This window comes from Mirounga leonina, unplaced genomic scaffold (assembly GCF_011800145.1).
Source record: "Mirounga leonina isolate KUSES-001 unplaced genomic scaffold, KU_Mleo_1.0 Mir_93, whole genome shotgun sequence".
Classification (NCBI taxonomy): domain Eukaryota; kingdom Metazoa; phylum Chordata; class Mammalia; order Carnivora; family Phocidae; genus Mirounga; species Mirounga leonina.
The window spans coordinates 55,976,545-56,003,697 of NW_023270854.1; the positions used below are offsets into that span (position 1 = coordinate 55,976,545).

At 44.2% G+C, this 27,153-nt stretch overlaps 1 protein-coding gene across 1 annotated transcript in view; it reads right to left on the reverse strand.

Annotated features, from left to right (window-relative positions):
* LAMA1 (laminin subunit alpha 1) overlaps positions 1-22,931 on the reverse strand; it is a 164,078-nt gene extending 141,147 nt beyond the window's left edge. The window contains exon 1 of the mRNA XM_034995743.1: positions 22,855-22,931. Coding sequence (XP_034851634.1) covers positions 22,855-22,930 — 76 coding nt within the window. The 5' untranslated portion in view covers position 22,931. The remainder of the gene's footprint in view (positions 1-22,854) is intronic.
* Between the last annotated feature and the right edge of the window lie 4,222 nt (positions 22,932-27,153).

Consider the following 27,153-nt stretch of genomic DNA (forward strand, 5'->3'; position numbering starts at 1 on the left):
TAAATAAATAAATAAATAAATAAATAAATAAATAAATAAATAAATAAGGATGGGACGCCTAGGTGGCTCAGTTGGTTAAGCCTCAACTCTTGATTTTAGCTCAGGTCATGATCTCAGGGTCCTGGGATCGAGCCCCACGGGGGGCTCCACGTTCAGCAGGGAATCTGCTTAAGGATTCTCTCCCTCTCCCTCTGCCCCTCCCCGCCCACTGTGTGCTCTCTCCCGCTCTCTCTCTAAAAATAAATAAATAAATCTTTAAAAAATGTATGGCATATTTAATGCCGAACCTGTACATGTCCAGGCTTAAGATGGAAATAAATGTTCTAATCAAGTGTTTTCTATGAATTCTATTAGAATGTCAAGTCTACTACAATCACCACTGCTTAAGAAAGGCAGGGTTGGGTGAGGAGTAAGAACATGAGCCATACAGCTGTAGATGTGAATTATAAGTCTACCAGTTGCCAGCTGTGTGGCCATGGCTGAATGGCTTTACTTCTTAGTCTCCTTATTTACGCCATGAGAACAGTGCCTAGGCACTTCTGTGAGCATTACATGAGATAAGGGGTAAAAGGCTTAATATAATGTATTAAGAGCTCAGTAAACAGTTATTATTACTTTCATAGTATAAGTGGATACCACTAATATCAATTTCCTCAAATATAATTGGACTTACATGGTTACATTTCATGTATTTGAATCTCTGTCTCTCTGATTACATTTTAGATGAAGTAGCACATTTGCATTTAAGGGCCACTGAGTCTGGAAAGTATCTACCTTTCAACAGAAGAGACACCCTCCGCCCAGAGTGATGTGCATCAGGAAAGAGGCATGGAGGAAACCCAGACCCTCCAAGGCAGGGACTCACTGAGCAGAAAGCTAAGCAGGACTGCTCACTTTATTCACACTTGACCCCCTTCCCTCCTGCCCTGCCTCCTCCCTCTCTTCTTCTCTGATTGTTCTTTTTGATGTTGCCTTTGCAACACTGTGTGCTTATAAATCCCTGTAAGTTAGGTGCCCATTTGTAAATCACAATCTTCTCTCATTGTCCTCTGAGGTGACAAGGGAAGACATCTCGGAGAAGGTGACATTTGAATAGTTACACAAAAAACGAAGAGTTAGCCATGCAGGGGCAGCCCTATATTTTAATATATTCGGTTTTCTTTGTAACATATTTTTTATGCACTTAAAAACATGCTAAGAATGGGTCTGTGAGCTTTGCCAAAGGGGTCCATTGGTACCAAAAGGTCAAGAACCCAGGAAGAGAAAGTGCTCCATCTAAAGTATTGTGAATCGGGAGCTGATGGCATAGGGGACTGCTGGTCTCCTTTCCCCCAACCTCCGCTTCCAGGAATCTAGTTCATCCCTGGACAAAGAAAGCCAGGAGGGCCCTGACCTTCTGATCCAGGCGGGTCGTGAAGGTGAGTGAGAGGGGCCCCGGCCAAGCCAAGAGTTAATGTCCTGCTCAGGTGCAGTCCCAAGTGACCTGACCATGTACTTACAGGGGCATATCCCCAATCCCTAAAATTTGTTCAGGAGGCTGCTTACAAGTTGTGGCAAAATGCATCTTACCTCAAATGTTGTTTGTTTTTTTTCTTCTAGAAAACAACACAAACATACCTGCATATTATGAATTAGGTGTACGTGAAAAATAAGCACAAAAGAAACTGTTTTCCCACTTTTACTTCTGACTGACCAGCAATTGACAGAGGCTCTTTGCGACAACCTTCTTCTGTTCCTTTCCCGGGAGAAACCTGCAACCATGTTATCATAACAGGAGCGCGCCATTTAAAGCAACCCTATTTCAAGTCATTTGTCATAACCTAAAAATCATTTTAATCACTAGTAAGTGAACTTGCTTTGTATAGCAAATACCATCATTCTCAGAATGTTTAAATAATATAGGATCAAGGCTAATGTTGAAATATACAAAAGGCTTGCTTGCTTAGTGTTAAACAGGGTTTTTGTTTCCAATGAGAATGAATCAAAAGTTACCAGTGAGTTATTTTATTTCTCAAAAATCTAACACTTGGGAGCGTTTTTAAATGCAGACAACTTGGGGTCCTCTCTAGCTTGGAGCCCTTTTAGCTCAAGGCAGAAACCCAGCACCAGGGAGAGAAAGGCTCCCCCCCCCCCCACCACTCCTCCTCCCTCAAAAGCAAATACTTGGTTTTGGGGCTAAACCAATTTAATCATTGATGGCTGTTAGTAAAAGAAAAGCTTTAAGATATTCTAGAGATTCCAAGGCCCTTTCTAGCACAGTGGGGGAAAAGGTGGGGAGGAGTGCAGAGGAGAGAGAAAGAAAGATCCCACATAATCAGTAAGGGAAAAGTCAAATCCAAACTCCCAGGAGTTTGACATTTAACACAGTTGACTTTTTTTTTTGTCTCATGTGGGAAGATGAAGAGAAGTTTAATCTCAGGAAAACCAGAGGAGGTGGTGAGCAAAAGACCTTCACAGGGTTTTGCCGAGTTCCATTTCCATAGCAATGGACCCAAGGTGCCCTTGACAAAGACAGAGGTTTTCACTGTAAGATGAATAAGCAGAATGAACCAGCTAGCGACAACTACTGTCAGCAGAAAACAGCACCTCGTCGGGATCCACCTACTCCTCCCACAAAGGCTTGTTTAATGCTTATATTCCATGACATCCTGGGTTTGGATTCAGCATAAAAGTTTAGTTGCAGAGACAAAAACTATAATTCATTCATCAGGAAGTATTTTTCTCTTTTGTTGCCAAGGGCAACAATTTAAATACCTATTGAAAACATTACTGCATTTAGGCAAACACAAAAGCTCCTCAACATACGCACATATTTTGAAAATTTTGTATCATTCCCACTGCCCTGGAAATGCACTACCCCTCCTCCCTCCTTCCACATCCTCACAGGAGTGAACTAACTTAAAGGAAAGTCAAAAAAGCAAGTATGGCCTTTAAGTTGAATATTGACAGCCTGTTGAATTAAAATGCAGTCATATCATATTTTGCTTATACCATGTATACGAGACCAGTGCTCTAACCCCTGAGCTACGGAGCCTCTTACACCATGTATAATGTGTACAATGCTTATACCATTTGTTTAAATACCTAAAAATGTCAATTAATTCAACATTTCTCTAACTGGCCAAACACTTCCAAAAACGATCAACTTTTCTACAAGCCCTTCAAGATCTTACTTTTTTCTTTCTCTTTCTTCTGCCTGTGCTCCATTATATAGATTTTACTTGCTTCTGCTTTAAAACTTTGGCCTCCCTGTTGAAGAATGTGCCCACGGCCACTTCAAGGGTGTCAGACCAGTGGCCTTACCCTTGGTTTAATGCTCTGTTGAAACTGTCCTCAAAGTTTTCATAATTTGAACAGAGGGCTCCCTATTTTCATTTTGCATTAGTTCTTCATCTGCCTAGTAGTGGCTTCAATCGACGACTGTCCTCCCAAGGGTCCATGTGCCTCTGATCAAATCATTCGGCATTCAAGTTACCACCTGTAACTGAACACCAACCAGGACGATCACTCCACAGTGGCTGGATCCACCAGATTACAGCTCCTTTTATCCCAATACATTCCTACATGAACATCTTGCTAACAAAGAAACCATTTGAGATAGCTCTCACCTTGGAGACCGACTGTAGACAAATACATTTAACAACTAGAGTAAACACTCCAATCAAAAGTACACAGACTTAAATTATCTTGGTAGCATTCTCACTGGGATTGATAATACTGTATTTTCTCGGTTTCAGTACCATTGTTTCTGAAATCAGGCTACCTCTTTCAATAGATATATACATTTAATGCAATCATTTCTCTATTTTTTTCCCCAAAAAGCTGTTACTACGTGGAGGGTGTATATAAGAATTTCATTCATTGTCTTTCCAGTTCCTTGCCTTACATCTGCTCTTCACTCAACTTCAACTGGGATTCTGATCCTTTAAGTCACTAAAAATGCCCTTTTCAAGGGCATCAACTTCCATGTTGCCCAACCCAACCTGCAATTCACCTTCAGTTTACTTGACCTTGCAGGAGCTTTTATCAAAACTGACCTTTCTCGCTTCCTTAAATCCTACCTTCTTTTGGCCTCCATCCTTCTACAGACCCTCAGTTCTCCCTCTGTCACAGTAACTGGGTCACTCTCTGCTGGTTATCCTAGATGTCCCCATAGGAACTGATTTCCTATGGAAAGCCCAAGATGGCCCCGGTGCATTCTGTTGGGGAAAAGGGGGAAGCAGTGTACTTTCCCAAAAAGTTATCTTGAAAAACAAGAGAAGCAACCTAAAGTATATTGAACTGAGGACAGGAACTTGAGTTTTCTACCTCATGTGTTCAGTGCTTCCTTGTTCAATATTATTAATCCTAATTTAGATATGATATAAAAAGGCATCACATGTATGGGGCATGAATACATGGGGTTGTGGAATTAGTGGAATCCCAGCACGGCCAAAATAAAACCAGCAGAAGTTTAACAGGGATAGATGGGGGACCCTCCACTTACCCCCCCCCCCAAATCCATCGGCAAATCACAGCCTAATCTTGGTGAAGGTAGAAAAGATATTATGGTCCCTTGTGATAGGTGTACACAATATGAAAACAGTACTATGAAAAAAAGCTATCCTGATTTAAGGTTGAATTAATAATGCCATGCTATCCAAGAAAGAAGATGATGTTTAGCATCCACAAATTTGATCATTATTATTGAGCTCTGCACAAGATATGCAAAAGCCATTCTGCACCCAACTGTTGAGAATCACAACAGTACTTCTCCAACTTTTCCATGAACAGATCACCTGGAGATCTTGTTAAAAATGCAGATTCTGACTGCGGGTCTGAGGTGGGGCTGGGACGGAGCATCTCCTAGGGACCACCATTTTGGATTTGAAAGATTAAATGATCTCTTGGGTTGTTTCTAGCTCAAACACCCTGGGGTTGGCTAATTCAGCCAAGCCTTGGCACAAAGATCAGCAGGCTTATTAGTAAGATCACATCTCCCCCAGCACTTCTCTGTCGCTATTTAACCAGAACTCCAGACTCCCCTCCTGCATTCAAGTCTTAGAGACACTGGGCAACTATTTCCAGAGGGAATGGGGTGCTTCAGTGAAACTGAGGCTTTGGGCTTACTGGAAAGTGGGGGAAAACCTTTAAGAGTTCCAAAATTAAAGACATACTAGAGGAGCAAGGTTAACTGAGCATCAACCAGGGAAATCTATTAAAGCAAACCAGTGGTTTGATTCCTTAGCCCTGTTACACCTGAATGATGCTGCCGCCAGCCTGGTTCACTCATGGTGAAAATGATGTTGTTGAAGACATGGTGAAATGCTTACAACATAATGTTAAAGTTTAAGAGAAGGATAATTAGCACAGGCTAATTCTGACAGAGAGTCTCCCTTTAAGCCTGAGTCCTGCAGGCGGCGGGCATTCTGACCAGTGTCTTCAGAGGCCTGCGGGGCTTTGCTCAAGGTGGGGAGAGGTGGACTGGAGAGCACAGTCTGACATCTCTTCCCTGGCTCCCTCCGAACCTTGCATTTGAGCTTCCAGGAGAGGGTGTAGGTGACAGAAGGAGAAGGAAGAGTTTGCAGAGCGTCTCTGAAGGCAAAAGCAGGGCCATTCACAGAAGGTGGGGCCAGCTCCCGGGTCTGGTGAAGAAAAGAGCTGGAGAGAGGTGAGGCAGGGTGAGGAGACACAGTTCATCACCACAGCAGTACCCCTGATGCTCTCTCTTTCTTTTTTTGCCTTATTAAAATAAGATTTTTAATATTATTATCCTTTTACTTTTTAAGTTTTTCCCTATATTATATTTTATTATGATAATCTAGGCAAGGGAAGTTTATTTGATTTCCACATGTTAGTAATGAAGAAATCAGAACCCAGACTGAACCACATTAACAGATGACTCTCAAATAAACCACACTGACATAAATCTTCCGTAGCACATTTTCATTTAGAACAAACCAGTAAAAACCCGATGGCCCGTCTTTACTACACTCTCCACTAGAGTTTGCACACATTGCCCATTCTAAGTTTTTTGGTTCGACTTCAGGTTGCAGGTTCCACTCAGATTATTTTCCCCTTCCTGAGCCCTCCCTCGCCTGCCCTTCCCTCCCCTTCCCGCACCTTAGCACAGACCTCCCTCTGTGTTTCCCCCACTCCTCTGGCTCTCGCCCCAAAGAAGTTGGCAAGTTTAGGGACCTCATTTGTTTCCAGGAGAATGTCAGCCCTTCTTCCAACTTCTGGGACCACGCTCCCAGGCTGCCAACACAGTACTCCTTTAAATGTGTTCATTGCCTCGCGGGGACTGCATTTCCCACAGAGTTCCCTTTCGCTTGCCTGTGCTGACAATCAGTCAGACTGAGGATGTCCCCTGAGGTTTGACTCACGATGAACATCTGCTTAAGTATAAACGGTAACTAGTATAATATCTGAAATTTACTTTAAGATACTTGAGTATAAGGTATGATAGTTGTGTGTGTGTGTGTATCTTAGATTAAACTACCCAGATGCCGCTAGTGTTAAAACTGGTGAGGTACCTCCGAGGGGGAGTCACTGGTACTCCAGTCAGGAAGACTGCTCATATTCCAGACGTGCCCACCATGCTGTCTGTTACCTGTCTCCATCAACGCTGGCATTTTGCTAATTAGTAGGGTGAGTATCAGAAATGGGTTATTAGGAAAATCAGTGGGTTGTTAATGGCATAATAGGTAATACAACTGGTCTCTCACTAGAGAAATTCATAGTGGTCAAAGTACCTATATCCGTTAAAATCTCTTAGAGAGACTTCTGGCCATAGCATAGAAAAGAGGTTGACAAATCCTCCCCTGAAAAAAAAATTACGTAATTGGACAAAATGCTTAAAAATAACCATTTCAGGACTCTGAAATCAACCAAAGACCAACAACAAATTGAGACGCTCTTCCTTAGGCAAAGCTGCCAGAGTTTCACGTAAGACCAGTGGGTAAGATCCGCCTGCTGTCTGGGCTGCCCCACCCTCACCCAGCTCCTCGCCACCGCGGTGGATTACCAAGGTAGTTCAAGCATGGGCATCAGCAGCTTCAGTGCTGGGGCCTGACCGCTGGCTCCATTTGGAGCAGAGAGTGGAAACACAATGATGTTGTTGTAAAAGTAGTAAATTCAGTAGAAAACAAATAAATGAATAAATGAATGGGGATCACTTAAGGCTCTGCTGGCCTGAGGTTGCAGTCCCAGAAGGGCAAGCTACAGACAGCTGACAAGCCAAACACATAACAGCGATGTCCTGGAAACATGCGCGCCAAAGAAGGGCTTGATCAGCTCTCCATAGGTCCCCGACTTCTTTTATTGGAAAAGAAGAAAACACTTCAGAAAAGAATTTAGCAGAAGAATTAAGACCAACACACTGAAAACTACAAAACACTTCTGAGAGAAAGACCTACATGAATGAAGAGATATATTTTTTCATAGGAAGGAAGACCCAGTACTAATAGACAGCAATTCTCCCTGCACTGTTTTTAGATTCAGTCTCTGTCCTATCAAAATCTCAGTTGGCATCTTTTGTAGAAATTGACAAGCTGATACTAATGGAAATGCAAAGGACTTGGAACTGTCAAAGCAATTTAGAAAAAAGTAAACAAAATTGAATGTCTTAAACTACAGATTTTAAAACTTACTATAAAACCAAAGGAATCCAGACAGCATGGTGTTTGCATGAGAGAATACATATGAGTCAATGGAACAAAATAGAACCCAGAAATATACACTTATATTTATGGCAAATTGATTTTTGGCAAAATGCTGAGGCAGTTTTGTCTTTCCAACCAATGTCTGGGACCATTGTATATCCACACACAAAAAACAAATTTAGACCCTGCCTCCTCATCATGCATAAAAGTTAGCTCAACATGGATCACCGACCTAAATGTAAGCGCCAAACTTGAAAACTTCTAGAAGAAAATAGAGGATAGAGGAGAAAATCTTTGTAACCTTGATTAGGCAAAGAATTCTTAAAGATGACACCAAAAGTGGAAAAAAAAACTTGATAAAATGGACTTAAAATAAAAAAACTTCGGTGCTACAAAATACACTGTTAAGAAAATCTAGGGCTGGCTTAGTTGGTATACCGTGTGACTCTTGATTTGGGGTTGTAAGTTTGAGCCCCATATTGGGTGTAGAGATTACTTAAAAATAAAAATAAAATATTAAAAATAAAAAGAAAAGAAAATCTAAAGACAAGCCATAAACTGAGAGAAAATACTTTCAAATCATATTTCTGATACAAGACTTGTATCAAGAAAATATGAAGAACTCTTATAACTCAATACTCAAAAGACAGAAAACCCAATAAAAACCAGGCAAAAATGTTGGAATAGATATTTTTTTAAAGATTTATTTATTTATTTATTTCAGAGAAAGAGAGAGTGCACGAGTGGGGGGGAGGGGAGAGGGGCAGGGGAGAGGGAGAAGCAGGCTCCCTGCTGAGCAGGGAGCCTGACACCATGCTCGATCCCAGGACCCATGAGATCATGAGCTGAGCCGAAACCAAGAGTTGGACACTTAACTGACTGAGCTACCCGGGTGCCCCTGGAATAGATACTTTTACCACAGAAGATACATGAATAGCTAGTTAGCACATGAAATATGTTCAATAAATTATCAGGGAAATTCAAGTTAAAACACGAAACACCACTTCACAGCCACTGTGACTACAATCAGAAAGACAGTATGTAGTGTTGGTAAAGATGTGGCGTGAATGGTCATAGGCTGCTGGTAGGAATGTAAAATTGTACAGCCACTTTGGAAAAGAATCTCAAAGTCTCTTTAAAAAAATTAACATAAGGGGTTCCTGGGTGGCTCAGTGGGGTATGCATCTCACTCTTGATTTCAGCTCAGGTCATGATCTCAGGGTCATGAGATTGAGCCACGTGTCGGGCTCTGTGCTCAGGGCAGAGTCTGCTTGAGATTCTATCCCTGTGCCTCTGTCCCTCCTCTCTCCCGGCTCTCTCCCTCTATCTCTCTAAAATAAATAAATAAATAAATAAATAAATAAATAAAATCTGAAAAAAAGAAAATTAACACAAATTTACTATATGCCCTCTATTCCAATCTTAGGAATTTCACTCAAGAGGAATGAAACAGGAAGACCTGAATGCAAGTGTTGATAGCATTATTCCTAATAGCCCCAGGATGGAAACAATCAAAATGTCCATCAACTGATGACTAGCTAAAAAAATTGGCTATCTACAAAAAAAAAAAAAAAAATTGGCTATCTACACAATGGAATAATATTCAGCAATAAAGTATAACAAACTCCAGATACATGCCACGACCTAGATGAACCTAGAAAATATTATGTTAAGAGAAAGAAGATAGACACAAAAGAATACATACTGCATGACTCCATGCATATGAAATTTCCAGAAAGGGCAAATCTAAAAGTACAGAAAGCAGATGAGGGCGCCTGGGTGGCTCAGTTGGTTAAGCAACTGCCTACGGCTCAGGTCATGATCCTGGAGTCCTGGGATCGAGTCCCGCATCGGGGTCCCTGCTCAGCGAGGAGCCTGCTTCTCCCTCTGACCCTCCCCCCTCTCATGTACTCTCTCTCATTCTCGCTCTCTCAAATAAATAAATAAAATCTTAAAAAAAAAAAAAAAGAAAGCAGATGATTGGTTGGGGCTGAGGGGAGGGTGGAGGTGGGGACTGAGTGCAAATGAGCATGAGGAAGCCTTTTGAGATCTTGGAAATATTCCACACCAGATTGTAGGGACAACTGTACAACACTCTAAATTTATTAAAAACCATTGTGCAGTACACATCCAATTGGTAGGATTTCGTGGCATGTAAATTATACCCCGATAAAACTGTTAAAACATGTCGGAGTTTCTCCTCACCCTTGCAAAGTACAGGGTATAAAATCATGCAGTCTGTAGCCTTTATTCTGAAGGATGGGGATGCCACCTGAGGGTTGATCCCTCAGATGTCCTGGATCCAGACAGTGTTTAAGGAAGGGTGCATATTGCTTGATGCTGATTCAAGGGAGAAGTCTGCACACCTGAAAGGACAGAAAGCTAAAATTCTATCAAATTCATTGCATATGGCCTATGACCTGTTTTGGACCTGATCGCTAATTAAGGTATGTTTTGTTTTGTTTTGTTTTTAAACATACTATTTTTTTTTTAAGATTTTATTATTCATTTGAGACACAGAGATAGAGAGAGAGAGAGCATGAGCAGGGAGAGAAGCAGAGGGAGAGGGAGAAGCAGGCTCCCCACTGAGCCAGGAGCCTGATGCGGGGCTCGATCCCAGGACCCTGGGATCATGACCTGAGCCGAAGGCAGACACTTAACCATCTGAGCCACCCAGGCGCCCTAATTAAGGTATGTTAATAATGTTTAATGTGTAAGCTATGCACTTGACATCATCTAGTGGGTTAGGCTGTTGGGGAGCAGTGAATCCTCATGCACCTCGAACCTCTCAGTGGGTACCATCATTCACCGAAAAAGAACCTAAGCATTTTGTATAACAAAATTGGCTTAGGTCAGTTGGTAACAGAAACCAAAGTGATGTTTATTTTCTTTACTAGCGAATTCCTTCAAATATCATTTTGGAAATATTTTCCTATTCAATTTGAAATTATTTCATTTACAGAGGACTGTCTTATGAGCAAATTTTCAGGGAAGTTTGAGCACCTAAATGAGGCATATCTTAATTCAGTCAATTCTAATAATGAAAAAGAAACCAACAAAGTTGGAAACCACTAAAGACACGGGAGATGTTATGCTCATATTTCTAAGGAGAATAGGCCATTCTTTCATTCAGTAATAAGTGATTTTTACCAAACAAAAATCCGTCTGTGACATAAATTCTGTATGCCTTTGTTCTGTTCCTGAGAAGAGAAGGATGGCTTAGCTCAGAATGCCCGGAGGAGAACAGCTGTTCTTCCACTTAAACAAAGTGCTCCAATGGCAGGCAGGTAGAGTTCCTTTAAAAAACACCTCAATTATGAAAATATAACTACAAGAGCTAGTTAACAAATGCCAACAAGGCTAAAGTCATGCACCGTCGAGTGTCCTGAAGTCACACACTTTATTTACATGGAAACCCTATTGCAGTAGAAATGTAGAGGTGAATCAGAGTCCTCCTTCTGTTTCTAGCGATATTATTCTAAAGCAGCAAGTGAACTTGTATTGGTGTTGAGGCCTTCAGAAGCAAAAATCTCTCCCAGATCAGAACTGTGAACACACTCAGTAGGATTCTTTGAGTATTTCTCAAGCTCATTTGACTACAAGCACTGGGGATGCAAAACCACTGGTCACCAGTGTGTGGAACATTCTAGAAATGTAAGTACTTGTTGATTGAGTGCGTGAATACTATACTGTCTTGAGATGCTTAGACGTTACTGGCTCCAAATCTAGAAATAAGATCATGTTAAATAAAATCAGAGTTTTAAATCTGTATTGAATATTCATCATCAGCCATTATTTTAATTACAAAAATGTAATCCATGTTTTCTTTGTGCTGAATTGTAGATGGAAAAAAAAATCAATAATCCCCTCAAGTTTTCAGCCCCTCCTGATTACCAGATTCTGTGGCTCTTCTCTCTCCATATTTGGATGCTCTCTGTGAGCACGAAAGCATCTGGACTTCTCATTTCCGCCGCTAGGTGGTCCCTGATCACGTGTTCTGGTTCAGAATGCGAGCTAAGGTTTTGGTCCCCAGAATGTTGGTCCACCCTCTACCCTTGTTTAATTACCTGAATTCTTACTCGTTCCTGGTCCTGGAATCCTGTCGCCCAGCCTTCTTGAGCTGGCCCCTGTTCCTTCTCTGCCTCTGTTTCCCAGGAGATGATCACTTTGCTTAGTGACTTCCCTGATCCCAACTACCCATCCGCCGGATCCTTAAACAATGCCCACTGGATTCCCTTTTGCTCCTGTTGCTTGTCTGCACTGGGCCTTCCACATGCACCCAACTAGTATTCACAGAATTGACATGAAATGCTAGGCACTGTGCTGGAGATCAGAAATAAGAAAAAAAACTCTCTGCCCCCCAGGAGAGACAGGCAAGTTAACAGTTACAAAACACCATGCTTCAGGTGTAGAAACAAATTGCTATGGCAACAAGCAGGTGGAAAGCCTGAATGATGGGGTGGGGCAGAGCATACCAGACGGCCACAGGTGAAAGAAACGACTTTCCATGGACAGTGTGTTCAAGGTCACTGATGCGAGCCACCGCGTCACATTGTGGGAACCGGATATCTCAGAATGGCCAAAATAGGGTTGGCAGTGGGAGAAGAAGCCACTGAGGGGTCTGAGCACAGGGGGCCCTGGAAGTCCTGCTCACAGAGAGTGAGAAGCCATTCAACAGGGGTGGGTGACACGGTCAACTTCATGGTCCTTAAATTCACCAGGATGCTGGATGCCAATAGTTTCTGGGCTCTTATTGGCCACATGAGACTTCAACTCAGCACCTGCAGCTGGGCTGGCGCTTCCAGCAGAATTTGCCTTCCCCGCCCACCCCCACAGAGATGGACCCAGGTCCAGACTCTGGTTCTGGCAGTCTGGGGTTAGTTAGTACACTACCTCTCCAGGTACCCTGAGCTGGGACCTGGTCTGCAAGGTCAGTACAGGGGTGTGGGTTTGCCATGCAGTATATGTGGGATATGTGTGGAGGGAGTGTAATGTGTGGTGGTCGGGGGGGGGGGGGGGGGGGATATAGAAGGCAGAATGGCTCTTATTTTGGGGGGTGGAGCTAGAAGGGAAATAATAAGCTAAACATTGCAGGGGGAACAACTTCTGAAGGAAGGCAGGAAAAGCAAGTGTACAATGGATCATCAAAGACAAGATCGGAGAATGATAGGAGAAGTACGTGGATAAGGACAGCTAGACTTTGTAGTCACCCGACATGAGAAGGTGAAGATTGGATCTGGAGAGAAGGAGGCAGCCCAGATAAATCCAGAGAAAAAGGTACCTATGGCTTGTCCATTTAATGGGGTTGGGAGGGAGGGATATGGCACCAGATAATGCCTATATATGGAATGGATTGACTAAATTTTGGATGAATTATTTTTTTTTTAAGATTTTATTTATTATTTGACAGAGAGAGAGAGAGCACAATTAGGCAGAGTGGCAGGCAGAGGGAGAGGGAGAAGCAGGCTCGCTGCTGAGCAGAGAGCCGGACGTGGGGCTCAATCCCAGGACACCAGGATCACGACCCGAGCCAAAGGCAGCCACTTAACTGACTGAGCCACCCAGGCGCCCCTGGATGAATTATTTAAAGAATGAAACAGTAATCCAATCAATCCACTACCCAGCCCTACTAGGCCAGAACTTATACCCAGATGGGAAGGACTCTAAATGTCATATTTCATTCATATTTCATATTTCAAATGTCAATGACACAGGTTGTGAGTGCAGGGATCCCTCACAACTTTCAGGTGCTTAGTATCATCCCCGCTTCCCAGAGGAGTGGGAATCGCATGAAACAGACATGAGGCGAGCAAGGAGGGTGCTTGGGTCTGAGCACTTGGTATCTGCACAAGGCATTAGCCTCCAGGCGATGGCAGGCTCAGTGGGGTCAGTGCCCCTGATCTGCCCCCTTGGATAAGGTAGGGGCTACTACCAGGTACTGCACCCCTTTTCCAAGCCTGCATTGCTGTGTGATCGCATTCACTGGTACAGCAAAATTTACAAAGTTAATTTAATGGCTCTCAATCCTGCTGCACAGCGAAATCACCTATGGAGCATTTTTATAAACTTTTTTTTTTTAAGATTTATTTATTTGAGAGAGAGAGCACATAGGGGATAAGGGCAGAGGGAGAAGGAGAGAGAAACCCAGGCAGACTCTGCACCAAGCCTGGAGCCCGACAAGGGGCTTGATCATAGGACCCTGAGATCATGACCTGAGCCAAAACCAAGAGTCAGATGTTCAGCCGACTGTGCCACCCAGGCGTCCCTCCTGTGGAGCATTTTTAAAGTATAGATGACTGGGCACCACCGCAGACCACATAAATTATACTCCCTGGGGGTAGGACCTGCGCATTGATGTTATTAAAATCTAATGTGCAGCCCGGAGAGAAAACTTCTGTGCTGTGTCTCTTCACCTGGAGCACGCTAGTCCAGCAGGTGAGATCTGAGTTTTCCCAGAAAAGAAAGGAAGCCCAGGGAAACAGACGTCACCTAACAGGGTGTTTCGTGTAGAAGCTGCTCCTGTCACTCCAGCTAATGCTGACCACCTCTCGGCCTCCCCATCTCCCGCTTTTCCCTGCCCCATGACTTGGCCTAGTCAGGTCAATGTGAACCGACATGACTCTAAGTAAACAAAATATAGATGGTAATATCCATGATTGAGACTTTGATCCTTCTATTTCTGCTCTGCCCATTATTTCTCATGGAGGACGTTTTGTGTTTTGTTTTGTTTTTTTATGCACTTTCAATTCTGTGGACTTCAAAAACAGGTCCACCAAGAATGTCAAGAAATGCCTGGAATCATAGCAAGGAATGCAGGTGAGAATGGGGTCCTCAAGATACTCTAGCCTTTGTACATTCCTGATTCAGGGTCCCAAGATATGTTCCCTGCATGAATGAATGAATGAATGAGCAAACAGAGGAACAAAAATTAGAAACATGAAATAGAAACAGTCTCACAAGAAAATATTATTCCCTACTCCAAGAAGGTATTAACTATTTAAAATGCCAACTGCCTTTAAGAAAAGCAATGGAAGCTTCCAAAGGCATTTCACATGTTAGTGAATATCTCGAACTCCCTCCACCCCACACTTCCAGAACAAGAGAATGCCCATGAATCCAGGAGTGTGGTTGTAAAGAATTGGGAAAACTAGATGGTGTACAAAGACAAAGATAGTGTTTGGGTGAAGGAGGTCAGAAGGCACAAACTTCCAGCTGTAAGTATCATATATTTAGTACATATAACTATATACACAAGTCCTGGGGAGGTAATGTGCAGAATGGTGACCACAGTTAATAATACCGTGTTGCATATTTGAAAGGTGCTTAAAGAGTAAATCGTAAAAGTTCTCATCACAAGAAAAAAATGTGTAACTATATATGGGAATGAATGTTAACTACACTTATCATGGTGATCATTTTGCAATATATACAAATATCGAATCATTATGTTGTGCACCAGAAACTAATATAATGTAATATGTCAGTTATACCTCAGTTGAAAAAAAAATGCCAGAATTAAAGATTCAGAATAAAGGGGCTGGAAGGCTAGACAGGGGAATTTTGAGGGTAGGAAAAGAGTGCTAGCCCACCACAGGACACAGTAATTGGGACAGAAGGAAAGCCAAGTGGCAGAGAAAGTTGTGGAAATACCTATTTAAACTAGAAACCCAAAAGAGTTGGCTTGAAGACCAACTGGAAAGTGGACCTTTCAAGTCCTGGTGCCTCTGGATGCCAAAATGGGAATAAGGTTTTATTGAAACAGATTCCAGATTCCAGATCCCCTGCTGCCCTGCAAATGCTAGTCCCCCTGGGTGAAATAAAATATAGGGGGCTAGGGGAACTCATGCCCAGAACAGGGCCAGGACTCAGGGCTGGAGTGGCAATCCAGGGGCTGGGTAAGGGTTTTATGGTTGTTAAGCTCTGGAGCATTTGTGGGTGGCGCCACCCTCCCACTGCCAAAGGCTCAGGTCTGAGCACAAGAACCCTCTACCCTTAAGTTACCTGTGTATTGAAAGAAATGCTGGTAGCTAAGGATTTGATCTTTGCAGGAAAAAAAAAAAACCCTTCTTTTGGACCTTGACTTACAGAACTCTAGACAAGCCATCCAAAACAGGACCAGACAGCATCTTTTTTATTGTTATAGAGAATTTTCCTGAGAATTTTTCTGGCCGGAAGTTAAGGAGCAATGGAACAAAATGCAGGAAATACTTCAGGGAATGGAGAACGAGGGCATTTTCTATACATGCTCATGGATCTAAATTTGACATTCCCACCAGCCACGCAGGAGGCTCTCGGGCACAAGAATTTGAGCCACTCTGCCTGCTAGGCAGACAGTTCAGACTTCAAAGATACTTCAGGAATGAAGAGATGCAAACTTCAATCCCTGACTTATCATAAAAAAACAGTGCAAATACAGAAAATACAGAAACAGGCCAGTTGGTTGAGGCTATAATAACTAGGGCAGTAAGCTGCAGGCCGTGCATGGGTGGTCAGGCTAGATTTTAGGTAAGAAATGGGGGTGCAATTCAAATAAGGGAGTAACATGGACAAAGCACGCAGTTGGAAGTCAATATATACCACTTGCAGTCAGAGAGGAAGGAGGCGCCCAGGATAGAGAAAGGTGTGGTTAAGCCTCCGTAGTCCTGAATGACCGGAGGGATTATGGAGGGCCACTGGGCTGGGGCAGGATTGGAACTGGATGAAGCAGGGGGCACGTGATGAAGGCAGGGCTCCAGCAGCATGAGCCTAAGTACAGTGTTAGACCAGATTAGGAGAAAGTGTGTGAGCATCAGACACTTATTACAAGTGGCCGGTTATATGGGCGTCTGGGTGGCTCAGTCGGTTAAGTGTCCAACTCTTGGTTTCAGCTCAGGTCATGATCTTGGGGTCCTGGGATCAAGCCCTGCGGAGGGCTCTGCACTGGGCATGGAGCCTGCTTAAGTAAGATTCTCTCTCTCCCTCTCTTTCTGCCCCTCCCCCTTTCTCTCTCTAAAAACAAACAAACAAAAAAGTGGCTGGTTAATAGTCAATTCAGACAGCAGGTGACTATTTGCATGGTAATAGGGAGAAACAAAAATTTTTAAAAATCAGGGAATTTTTTTAAAGGAAGGAACAAAAATTCAGGGGGACAATTTGGATAAGGGGACAAAAAAAGTAAAGGAAGATGAAACCAAGGGAACAGAAAGAATGCATGAACTGGGGGAAATCGGAGGGAAGACATTGGAGCTGGTTCCAGTGCTGGGCCCCCAGGTAACAAGATAATCACTTCTGTTAGTAAAACTCTGTCACTACAAAAAGGTTGGAAGACATTTAAATGTGTGCTATATAATAATCAGCATTGTTATGTGAGGGTTTTTTTCCCCCTACATGTTCTCTTTAAACTACAAATAATCTGCTACACTGCAGCATCTTCTTTATTGTCATAGAGAATTTCCTGAGGTTCTGGCAGGAAGTTAAGGAGCAATGGAACAAAATGCAGGAAATGCTTCAGGGAATGGGGAACGAGGGCATTTTCTATACATGCTCATGGATCTAAATTTGACATTCCCACCAGCCGCGCAGGAGGCTCTCGGGCACAAGAATTTCAGCCACTCTGCCTTCAGACTTCAAAGATACTTCAGGAATGAAGAGATGCAAACTTCAAATAGCAAATTCAGAAAAGAAAAAAAAAAGGTGCATACAAGCTGAAGCCAGGATCTTAATGTATTTCCACACACCGCAGTTTCTGGATGAACACTCTGAGATAAATGCTTACCTAGGCAAGAATGTCATCCATCGGGCTGATTGGGATTCTCACTGCCTCCATTGTCTGTCTCCTGCCCCCGAGCAAGACACACAATCTCTGGGAACAAGTTAACCCAAAGAAAGCTCTCCTGATCCAGCCTTGAAAACACAAAGACTCAAGTGGAGGGATTCTGTGCTAGGAAATGGTTACTCTGGGCACCGACTGTCACCCCCAGCATGAAGGACAAGAAAATGCAGTGAACCCAGCTGTCGCTGTTGCTGTCACGCGGGGGGCTTCGGGCTGAAACAGCTCCCTGGCTGGCATGTTCCAACAGAGACCAAGTTCATGACCTTAACTCAATTACTTCTTATAAAGGATTTTTTTTTCTCTCATTAATTTTGAAATGCCTTTATTTATTTACCCAATTGTCCATGGAGACATATTAGTATTGGGGAAACAAAAAAAGCAAAAGAACTATCTGCAAGCATGTAAATAAGTTACAGACATCTTTCTTAGGAAACTATAGTTTCTCTTGGTTGTCCAAACATTTCTAAGGAATGTAACTAAAAACATCATCTAAGGTCTAAGATGGAGAGTTCTCTCTGTTTGTCTCCAGTTAATCTCTGTATTTGAAGTGTAAGCTTAACTTCATTCATTGGGAATTATTTTTAAAAATTAAATTTTTCTGTGTCTGCCATAGGTGTTCTAGTAACAAATCATACTTAGTTGGTAAAATAAATAACACACTATCCTAAACTTCTAATAGAATTATCTCAAACTTGACTTCTGTATATCATAAATCTCCTAAAATATATTTTTAAAAAGTATCTACTGCATAAAGAATAGCTTCTTAATGCACGGTAAACAAGACTTTCAGAATGAGTACAAGGTCATGAAATCAATTGGTGACCTAGTTCTTAAATTCCATAAAATCTAGGAAACACTGCTCTAATACCTTTCTGTCAAAGACCATGTTGGAAGGGACAAGTTGAAGGTGACAAGTTTACAAGTATGTACGTTCATTAAATGATGTATTAATTCCCTGCAACGGGTCCACTGAAGTGTTAGAATGGGGAAGAGGCAGTGGAGAGAGGAATACTGTTCCATGTTTTGTCAGGAAACAACTGGGGCCTTCTTTATACTGTTACAGAAGAAGTAGTTTCCATGAAGTAACTTGCTTTTAAGAGTTCCACAAAGAGACATCTAAGGAAGAATACACAAGAAACCGAAAGTAGTGGTTGCCTCAAAAGAAGGCGACAAAAGTCAAGACTTAACCTTTTTCTACAGACCCTTTAGTAGTACCCTTTGACTTTTGTACCATAGGCATGGGTTACCTATACAACAAAATGTTTTGAAGTTACTTGATTCATAACCAAAGAAATTCATTTCAATTTGACTCAACAAAGACAGGTGGCTATTCACTGCTGGGAACATTGCAAAACAATGACCATGCAGATATGGATAAAACGGTCCCTGCCCAAGTCAGTGGGTGAGACAGATTGGCCAGCCAATTGTTCACGCCACCATGATAAGTGGATACGTATGACAAGAGCATTAAGTGGAGAGGCCCCCAGGAGTTTAGGGAAGAGCACCTAATAAATACCTAATAAATACTTCAGCATCAGGGGACCAGGAAGGTTTTCCAGGGCCTTAGAACCTAAACAGCAGACTTGTCTGGCACTTCACAGCCTGCGTGCAAATACTGGTTGCCGACGAGTAGGTACACATGTGCCTAAAATAATGCCCCTCAGCTCTGGGATAGCCTCCTTGGTTTACCCCCAGTGTGATGCACGTCATTGTTATTTTGTGAATACATGTAAAAAAGTGAGGGGTGTGGGTGGCACCAGTCTGAGCCCATATGGTGGTGTTTCTAGAAAAATCACAGAGGCAGCAGTGCTGAGAAGGGAGAACAGGGGACGAAGGAGGTTTGGTGAGAGAACCATCACAATATTTCATGGGAAAAACAAACAATTCCTGAGCCTAGTCAGCAGTGGGGACGAAAAAGTGGAGACAGATCACACAGATTTCCAGGAGGTAAAATCATTAAGCCTTCATGACAGAATGAATGTGGGCAATGAGAAAGGTAGGGGTACCCAGGATGGTGAGCGCACATGACAGGTGTAATAGTAAGGGCCATCGCCACGGATCCTATGCCTGTGACGCTATGTCCTGCCCAACACCATGCCATGTGAATCCTACCCATTTTATAGACAGGAAGACTGACATTCAGAGCTGTTAAGGTGTTAACCAATGTCATGGCTCATCAGAGGGACAGGCCTGGTATTTAAGTCCAAGACTATTTGATTCCAAGTCCAGACTCCAAATTTTGAAACAATTAGGCATCCCAGAGACTATAGCTCAGAAGAGGGCTTCCCCCAAAGTTCTGTGTAAAATAGTAACAATGATGCTCCTAGATAATATATTTTGAGGGCTAACCCTGTACTAGACACTGTTCTAACACTTTTCTTGCATTGTTTCATCCCATCGTTAACTGCCTCTCCAGGGAGGCCCCATTATTGTTCCCAGTTTGCTGCTGCTGACACCAAAGCACAGGAAAATTAACTTGCCCAATTTCCCCCAGCTAGTAAGGCCAGAGAATAAACATCTAAAGCTTAAAGATATAGCTTGTCACCCCTCCCCCAAATTTACCAGAGACGATAATGAATATCCACGGGGCTTTATGAACGAATTTTATAAAGCGGTAGAGTGTTTCAAGGAGGATTACCTTGAAATGAGTGGGTATATAAACATTTGATGATACTTGCTTATGTAGCAGTGCAATTCTAAGAGTGGCACAAGACATTACAAACAGTATGTATGTTTACTTCATATCTCTATGGCATCTGAATTCTTTATGATGTTCTATTAACTACAGTGGTAGGCTTCATATTTAATGCCTGGAAAAGAGGAAGGGAAAAGGAGCGGGCCAAAGTCCAGGATATGCAGAAGGTAGGCAGTGATGTTTTTATTACACTTATCCTTGTTTCCAACTGCTAAGATCAATATTTTTTATTGGCCCTTACGTGGCAATACAGCTTACAGAAGAGAAAAATGTGCCTTTGAAATCCCTTCAGGCACACATACTCTACTGTGGAGTACAGACATGCTAAATTTGAATACTATGCCATGTTTAGAACGAAGTAAATGTTCTTCTGTTCATACAATAGATTTGTTTTCTCTATACTTGGAACTATCTATTTTTACTTTTAAAAAGAAAGGACGATTTATTTATTTATTTATTTATTTATTTTTAAGATTTTATTTATTTATTTGAGACAGAGAGAATGGGAGACAGAGAGCAGGAGAGGGAAGAGGGTCAGAGGGAGAAGCAGACCCCCCGCTGAGCAGGGAGCCCGATGTGGGACTCGATCCCGGGACTCCAGGATCATGACCTGAGCCGAAGGCAGTCGCTTAACCAACTGAGCCACTCAGGCGCCCAGAAAGGACGATTTAAAACAGAAAAGCTGACGAGCCAATCTGTGAAGCAATTATAATTCTATGTAATGGCTAGCTGTGGACTTAGCACTATTTTAAGAAACATACCACCTCTTATTCTAACCTAGGAATAACTCACTTTAAACAGGTTATATTTCAAGGTTAGTGAGCCACTGGATCCTATACTGTGAGTTGTAAGGTAATCCAGAGAGACACAGCATAGAGAACTGCTATTAGCTGAGTGCTGTTAGATAACGATCTTTTTAAAAAATGTAGGCACCAGATAGCCAACTCAGCGGTGCTACGGGTCAGGATGATTTTATTATGACCATATCATATCATTTCACTAATCATTTACGCTATACATGTAGAACACAAATTATTTTTTAAAATGAAAACTCCCTCAAAGGTGCTCCTTAGGAAGCATGGTGTTGGCTGATGGGGTGGGGACTGGCAAATATGGAAGGCGGTGTGAAAGATTCAAAGACTCCCGCGGTGGGTGGTTTTCCACAGCATCTTAAGCAGGAAAGCCCCATGTGGTCCCACTTTCTCCAAACACCATTCATAACCTCCCACGCCAAGTGCTCAGCTCCTAGGGGCAAGAAAAACATTCGGGGCATCTCCTCAATCTAGGACTTTTAATTTCTTAGAACAATAAAGCTGAGCCAAGCGGCTCTCTCCCCACCCTGTGGGAAACTGGGACTTGTTCACTTTCAGCAACCCGAGAGAAAGGAGTTGGGCGTGCAGCGCCAAAGCCTCGCCTCCGAAAGGCCGGCTCCTCTCTCGCACGCATAACTATGTAAATTCCCTCTACGTCCCAGCCCTAGTCCGCGCTGAGCCGGCGCCGGGTGTTCAAAGCTGTGTGGCCAGCTGCGGTCCAGTGCGTTCATCACGAATGCCTGCGTGAATGAGCCGGACACGTCGCTGTAGAGTTCACAACTCAGCACAATGCCCAAACACACATTTTTCCCACGAGGGTATTGCGCATTCCGCCTACCTACTTTTGACCTGAATTTTTTTTTTAATCAAATGTGTATTTGTGGGAATGTGCCCATGGTCATATGTTGCACATATGACGATGCAGTCAACAAGTACTGTGACCCCCTAGCCAACTAGAAGCGACGGCGGCAAGACTTCACCGAGTCTCCAATTAGTCGAGTGGGGAATGGAGTGCTCCGCAGAAAGGAGCATTCTCTCCTGGCATTGAGAGAAGCCTTGAGAATTCGCTTGGGGTTTCCGTTCTCCCCAAACCTTGCCAGGAGAACCACTGCACCCGTGCAGCGAGCAAGCGTGCAAAGTCGTCCCTTCGCCGCTGGCTCTATCACCCCGGGGTGACCGCGGTCTAAACCTGCACGGGGAATGAGCCGGTTTGGCCACTTCGGGGGCTGCACAGAGTGCCCTTTCAGAAGGCGCATCTGTGGCCGGGACGCCGCCTGCGGGGGGTCGCGCGGGCGAGTACCCACGGCTCAGGACAGTCGGGCAGGGGCGCGCTTCTCACCATGGTCTGTCCCCACTAGCCCCCCCGGGCCGCGAGCGGCCCCGAGGAGCCCGCCCTTTTCCCGCCGTGGACGAGCGGGCTTTCCACCGCAGGACAATGAGGGCGACTCGAGAGGACGCCTTTCCCATTCATTCCCCGCGCCGGGTCAGCAGCCCGCACCCCCGCCCGCCGCAGCCGGGGGACTGCAAGCTGGGGACCGCTGCGGGGTCGCAACGCCCCTCCCGCAGCCCCCGACCCCCCGCACCGCCCCCCCGCGCCGCTCGCGCTCGGGATCGCAAAAAACGGAGTGGAACCCCCCACCCCCACCCCACAACCCCCCACCCCTGAGCCCGAGGAGTTTCAAGCCCAAGGGTCGGATGAGCGGGTGGTGTCCCCAGTCCTCTCCCGCCCGGCCCGGGAGACGCTTCCCAGGGGCCGCGCGGGAGACCCACGTGTGCGATTCCCCCCGTCCGAGGTGAACCAAGATGCGCGCCCCGACCGAAGAAGCGGCAAAGCGGCCGGCTTTGTCCCGCAGCTGCCGCCGCCCGCCGGGAATACTGGGGACCGGGGCTCACCTCTCTGCTGGCACCGCGCGGCGACCCAGAGCAGCGAGGCCAGGAGCACGACCCCCGCGCCGCCGCCGCCACGCATCTCGCCGCCGCCGCTTGGGCTCTGGGAAGAAAGGCACGGCCAGGCGCGGGGCCTCTCCGCAGAGCGCGAGTCGGCGCTTCCCCGCCGGGCGCCGGCCTCCAGCCAGCCGGCCCCTCGGACACACCCCCCCGACCTCCACCGCGCCCGCCCCTCCCCGCCCCGACCCCTCCCCCGCGGGGCCCCTCGCTCGGCCCCTGCGACCCGCGGGGACCCGCCACTCCAGCTGGCCGCCCGCCCAGCCGGTGCTCAGAGCGTCCCCGACTCGGGGGGGCTGTGGCGGGGGTGACCCGCTCCGAGTCGGGGCGGCGGGGGCGGGGGTGGGCGGAGAAAGCGGCTGGGAAGGAGAAAATCTGCTGAAGTTGGCGCGAGCTGGTGAATTCCGAGAAAGCGTTTGCCCCGTTGACCCCTTCCGGTCCCACGGCGGCTCTGCGCCCATCGCCGGGCCCCGGGAGCCTGGAGGACCCGCGGCTGCCTACACCCGCTGCAGTTCCCAGCCCGCGCCCGTCGCGCCCCTGGCGCTCCCCGGCCGGCCGCCAGCCTCCGCCTTCGGAATGGGACCAGGGTGTAGCTGACCAGGGTCCCTCTCCCTCGGAAAGTGGCCGGGCCTCCTGCCTCCTGGCAGCCAGCCTCGCGTCTCAGGACGGGACTCGGGGCTTAGCTGACCAGCTTCTCCCCCTTGGCTGTTGGCAGAGGATTTTGTAAAGATTTTTCTTCTGAAAATGAGTTGCAACTTGTTTCTCACTTTATCTAAGGAAGGCAAGAAGGGTCACTTGGACTTAATTATTAGCTTACTTACAGCTGGAGGAAGAGGGTTTTTTTTGGAAATTAGTCTTAACACGAGAGTTCAACTGCTTTGTTCTTTTTTTTAAAACTACATCTGGTCCCTGTTAAATAATTTTTAATTTCCTCTGATTTTTTTTCTATTAAAAGTATTCATAACACTTTGTAGATCTCATTTTCTCACAATGTAAACATAAGACATACTAAAAGCCACTTAGTACCTACCCACGTCTTCATTTTGTTTTTTTTTTTGCTCGGTAGGGAGATAATTTTATCTCATTGTGTCAATCAATTTGACAACTCTAGCAATTCCAGTTTTTCTAAAGATACTTCCTTAAACACTTAATGAATAAAATATTATTATGTTAGCAATTATTTTTAAAAAAAATCATAGAAGAACAAAAAGGTAGAATTGGGGCCTTTCAAGAGGATTTGCTGTGGGTTGCCTGGTTGGCTCAGTTGGTAGAGCATGTGACTCTTGATCTTGGGGTTATGAGTTTGATCCTCGTGTTGGATATGGAGATTACTTCAAAAAAACATTTTTTTTTTAAAAGGATGCAATATGGTTGAGTGAGAAAATGTTTATCACAGTGTCAAATTTAAAATACAGTTTTTTTAACTATTAGAATATTTAAGTATCAAAGTATTAAGTATCAACTGATTCAGTAAATCAGTATCTAATAACTAATCAAGTGTCAAACCTTTAAATATTAAATAAAAATTGTAAGTATTTCTGCACTGAAACAACTTCATGCACACAGACATTACACACATACATGTATGTCTTTTAGAGTGTCTCAAGCACATTCACATTGGTTATCTTTTGTGATACCAATTTTGTGAGATTCTGTAGAGCCGCAGTGGGGCCGAAGTGGGCTCAGAGGAGGCTCAACATTCTTCCCCTCACTTACTGGAAGCAACATCCTGTGAGCTGAGGAAATGAACTCAGGGGGTTAAGGTCCCAATGTGAGCAAATGTCCAGTCGAGAGCAAGACCCCAGGTCTGCTTTCTGGTCCAGACTTCTCTACATCATTGCACTGAGACCACGGAGGATGAGGTCAAATGCAGCAGGAGGAATCATAAGGCGTCATCTGTCTCCCTAATGTCCTGGGCTCCTAGAAATTCAGTTCAGACTCCAGCCAGACTTTACCTTTGAACTGCAGATAAGGAACTCACTTGTGATTTGAGGAAGCAAAGGGTCCGCACACCTGGGGAGTGAATAGGAAACGTCAAAATTTGCAAGTTGGCACAATTGGTCATTCCTCAAAATTAAGCAGAAGTAATTAAGGGAAAAAAGAATTTCCAAAGCCGATTGAATGAACAAGCTTAGATAAGATGGAACAGTAAAAATGTCACAATTCTATGTGTCTTATAAAAATAAAAAACAACCGTAGTACAAATTTTCCCATTCTTTAGCATGCTTGGATAAATTAGCTACCACACCATCAAAGTTCAGGGGTGGCCCGTTCAAGGTGAAAATGAGATAAGAATGTTTATGTTTTGTGAGAAAGTAGAAATTCAGTTCAAGTAGGCGCACGAAGATGTGTGGTTCAAAGTCACCTATAAAAAATGACCAGTGAAAATGCCTAAATGCTAAGCAATAGTTAAGTGGTTAAGTAGTTTATAGCAAATCAATGTGATAGGCTATTGCATAGGCATTTTTAAAATATAAGACTTAAAGTTTGCAAAAAGCATTGTGATATGTTAAGTGAGGAAAGCAAAATTCTAGACAATATGGGCATTCTAATTGCCATTATATAAAATAGTCACTTGTGCAAACAAGAACCTGGAAGGCAGCATACAGAAAACAGAGTTGTGTTCAGCTGATAAGAGGGTGAGTGGTGGTGTGGGGGGTAGAGGTGATGGAGGATTTGGACTGGGCTCAGAAGGAGGCTCAAGATTCTTCCCCCTCACTTATTGGAAGCAACATCTTGGGCAAGTTCCCTCATCTGCAAAGTAGAGATAATAGAAGACAGACATATTATAGTCCTCATCTTTGTTTGTGGAACATTCAGCCTGGCAGTTAAGACAGAAAAAAGTAAAGAAAAAAATATATAAAATAAGTTATATAAAGAAACATCAAATTGCAGAGAGATAGAATGGGGAATCAAGCATTGACTGAGCAACTTGGGAAGGTTTTACTGAGGTCCGTCCCAAAGATTGAATGGGCTAGGGTGCCTGGGTGGCACAGTGGGTTCAGCGGCCGAGTCCTGATCTCAGGGTCCTGGGATTGAGCCCCCTGTGGAGCCCCCTGTCAGGACTCATGCTCAGCGGGGAGTCTGCTTCTCTCTGCCTCTACCTGCCTCTCTGCCTGCTTGTGTGCTCTCTCTCCCTCTTTCTGTCTCTGTCAAATAAATAAATAAATAAATAGATAGATAGATAAAAAAAAATATTTTAAAAAAAAGATTGAATGGGCCAATGTACTTAAATCACCAGCACTTTGCCTAGCTCATGTTAAATGCTCAATAAAGATGAATTATTTCAATTTTTTTCTAATACTATTATATTTTTCAATTAAAAGGAAAAAAGCTCAATTATGAACATTTTCAGAATGAGAGCTCAGAAAGAGTGGGATGGGCTAGATCAGAGCTTTTCAAAACCACTTGAGGAATACTGTTGAAATGCAGATGCTCATGCAGTAGGTCTGAGGTTGGAGATTTTAGTTTCTGTATTCTTGAAAGCTCCCAGGTGATGTTGATCTGCTGGTAGGCAGAGCACACTTTGAGCAGTAAATTGCTGGTTCACTTGTCCTTGATCTTGCCTGCAAAATGGAATTGATGGAGTTTTTAAAAATATGCTGGTTCATACTCCCCAGAGATTCTGATTCAATTGGTGCAGTCTTGATATCTAGATATTTTAAGGCTCTCCAGGTAATCCTAATCTCCTGGAACAAAATTTGAGAAACCCTGAGCTAGATTTGACCCACTTTGGCATGAAAGGCAATCCCGGTCTGATTATTGGTGGCTGGGCCCACTGGAGGATGGTCCCAGGCAAGAGGAGGAAGCCCGGCCTGGCAAGTGTTTTTCCTGCTTGGCCTGATATCCACATAGCAGAGACCCAGCCATGATGTCCAGAATATGGGGCAGGACTGTTTCTCGGGAGGCTTGCTATAAGCCCGACTGTCCTTTAGCTCTAAAGGAATTGAGGTTCCAGGCAGGGACTTGGGCCCAGGAGCGTCATGCCAGGATCCAGGAAGTAGGCCTGGAGTACAGAGCTGGGAGCTTGGTTCCAAGGAAAGAGGTGAGAGGTCAGTTACTAAAATTGGGTTATGGTGTCAGAGTCTGATCCAGGACAAAGCTAAAGAGGCTGAGTACAAGCTAAGCTCCTTAAGGGTCCATGGCAAGAGATAAGGTGATCAAGAGACCCAGCCTTAGGCATGGTTGAGATGTGGCAGGACAAGGAGACAAAGGAGGCAAATTAGGAGTAGTAGGCAGAATAGTGGT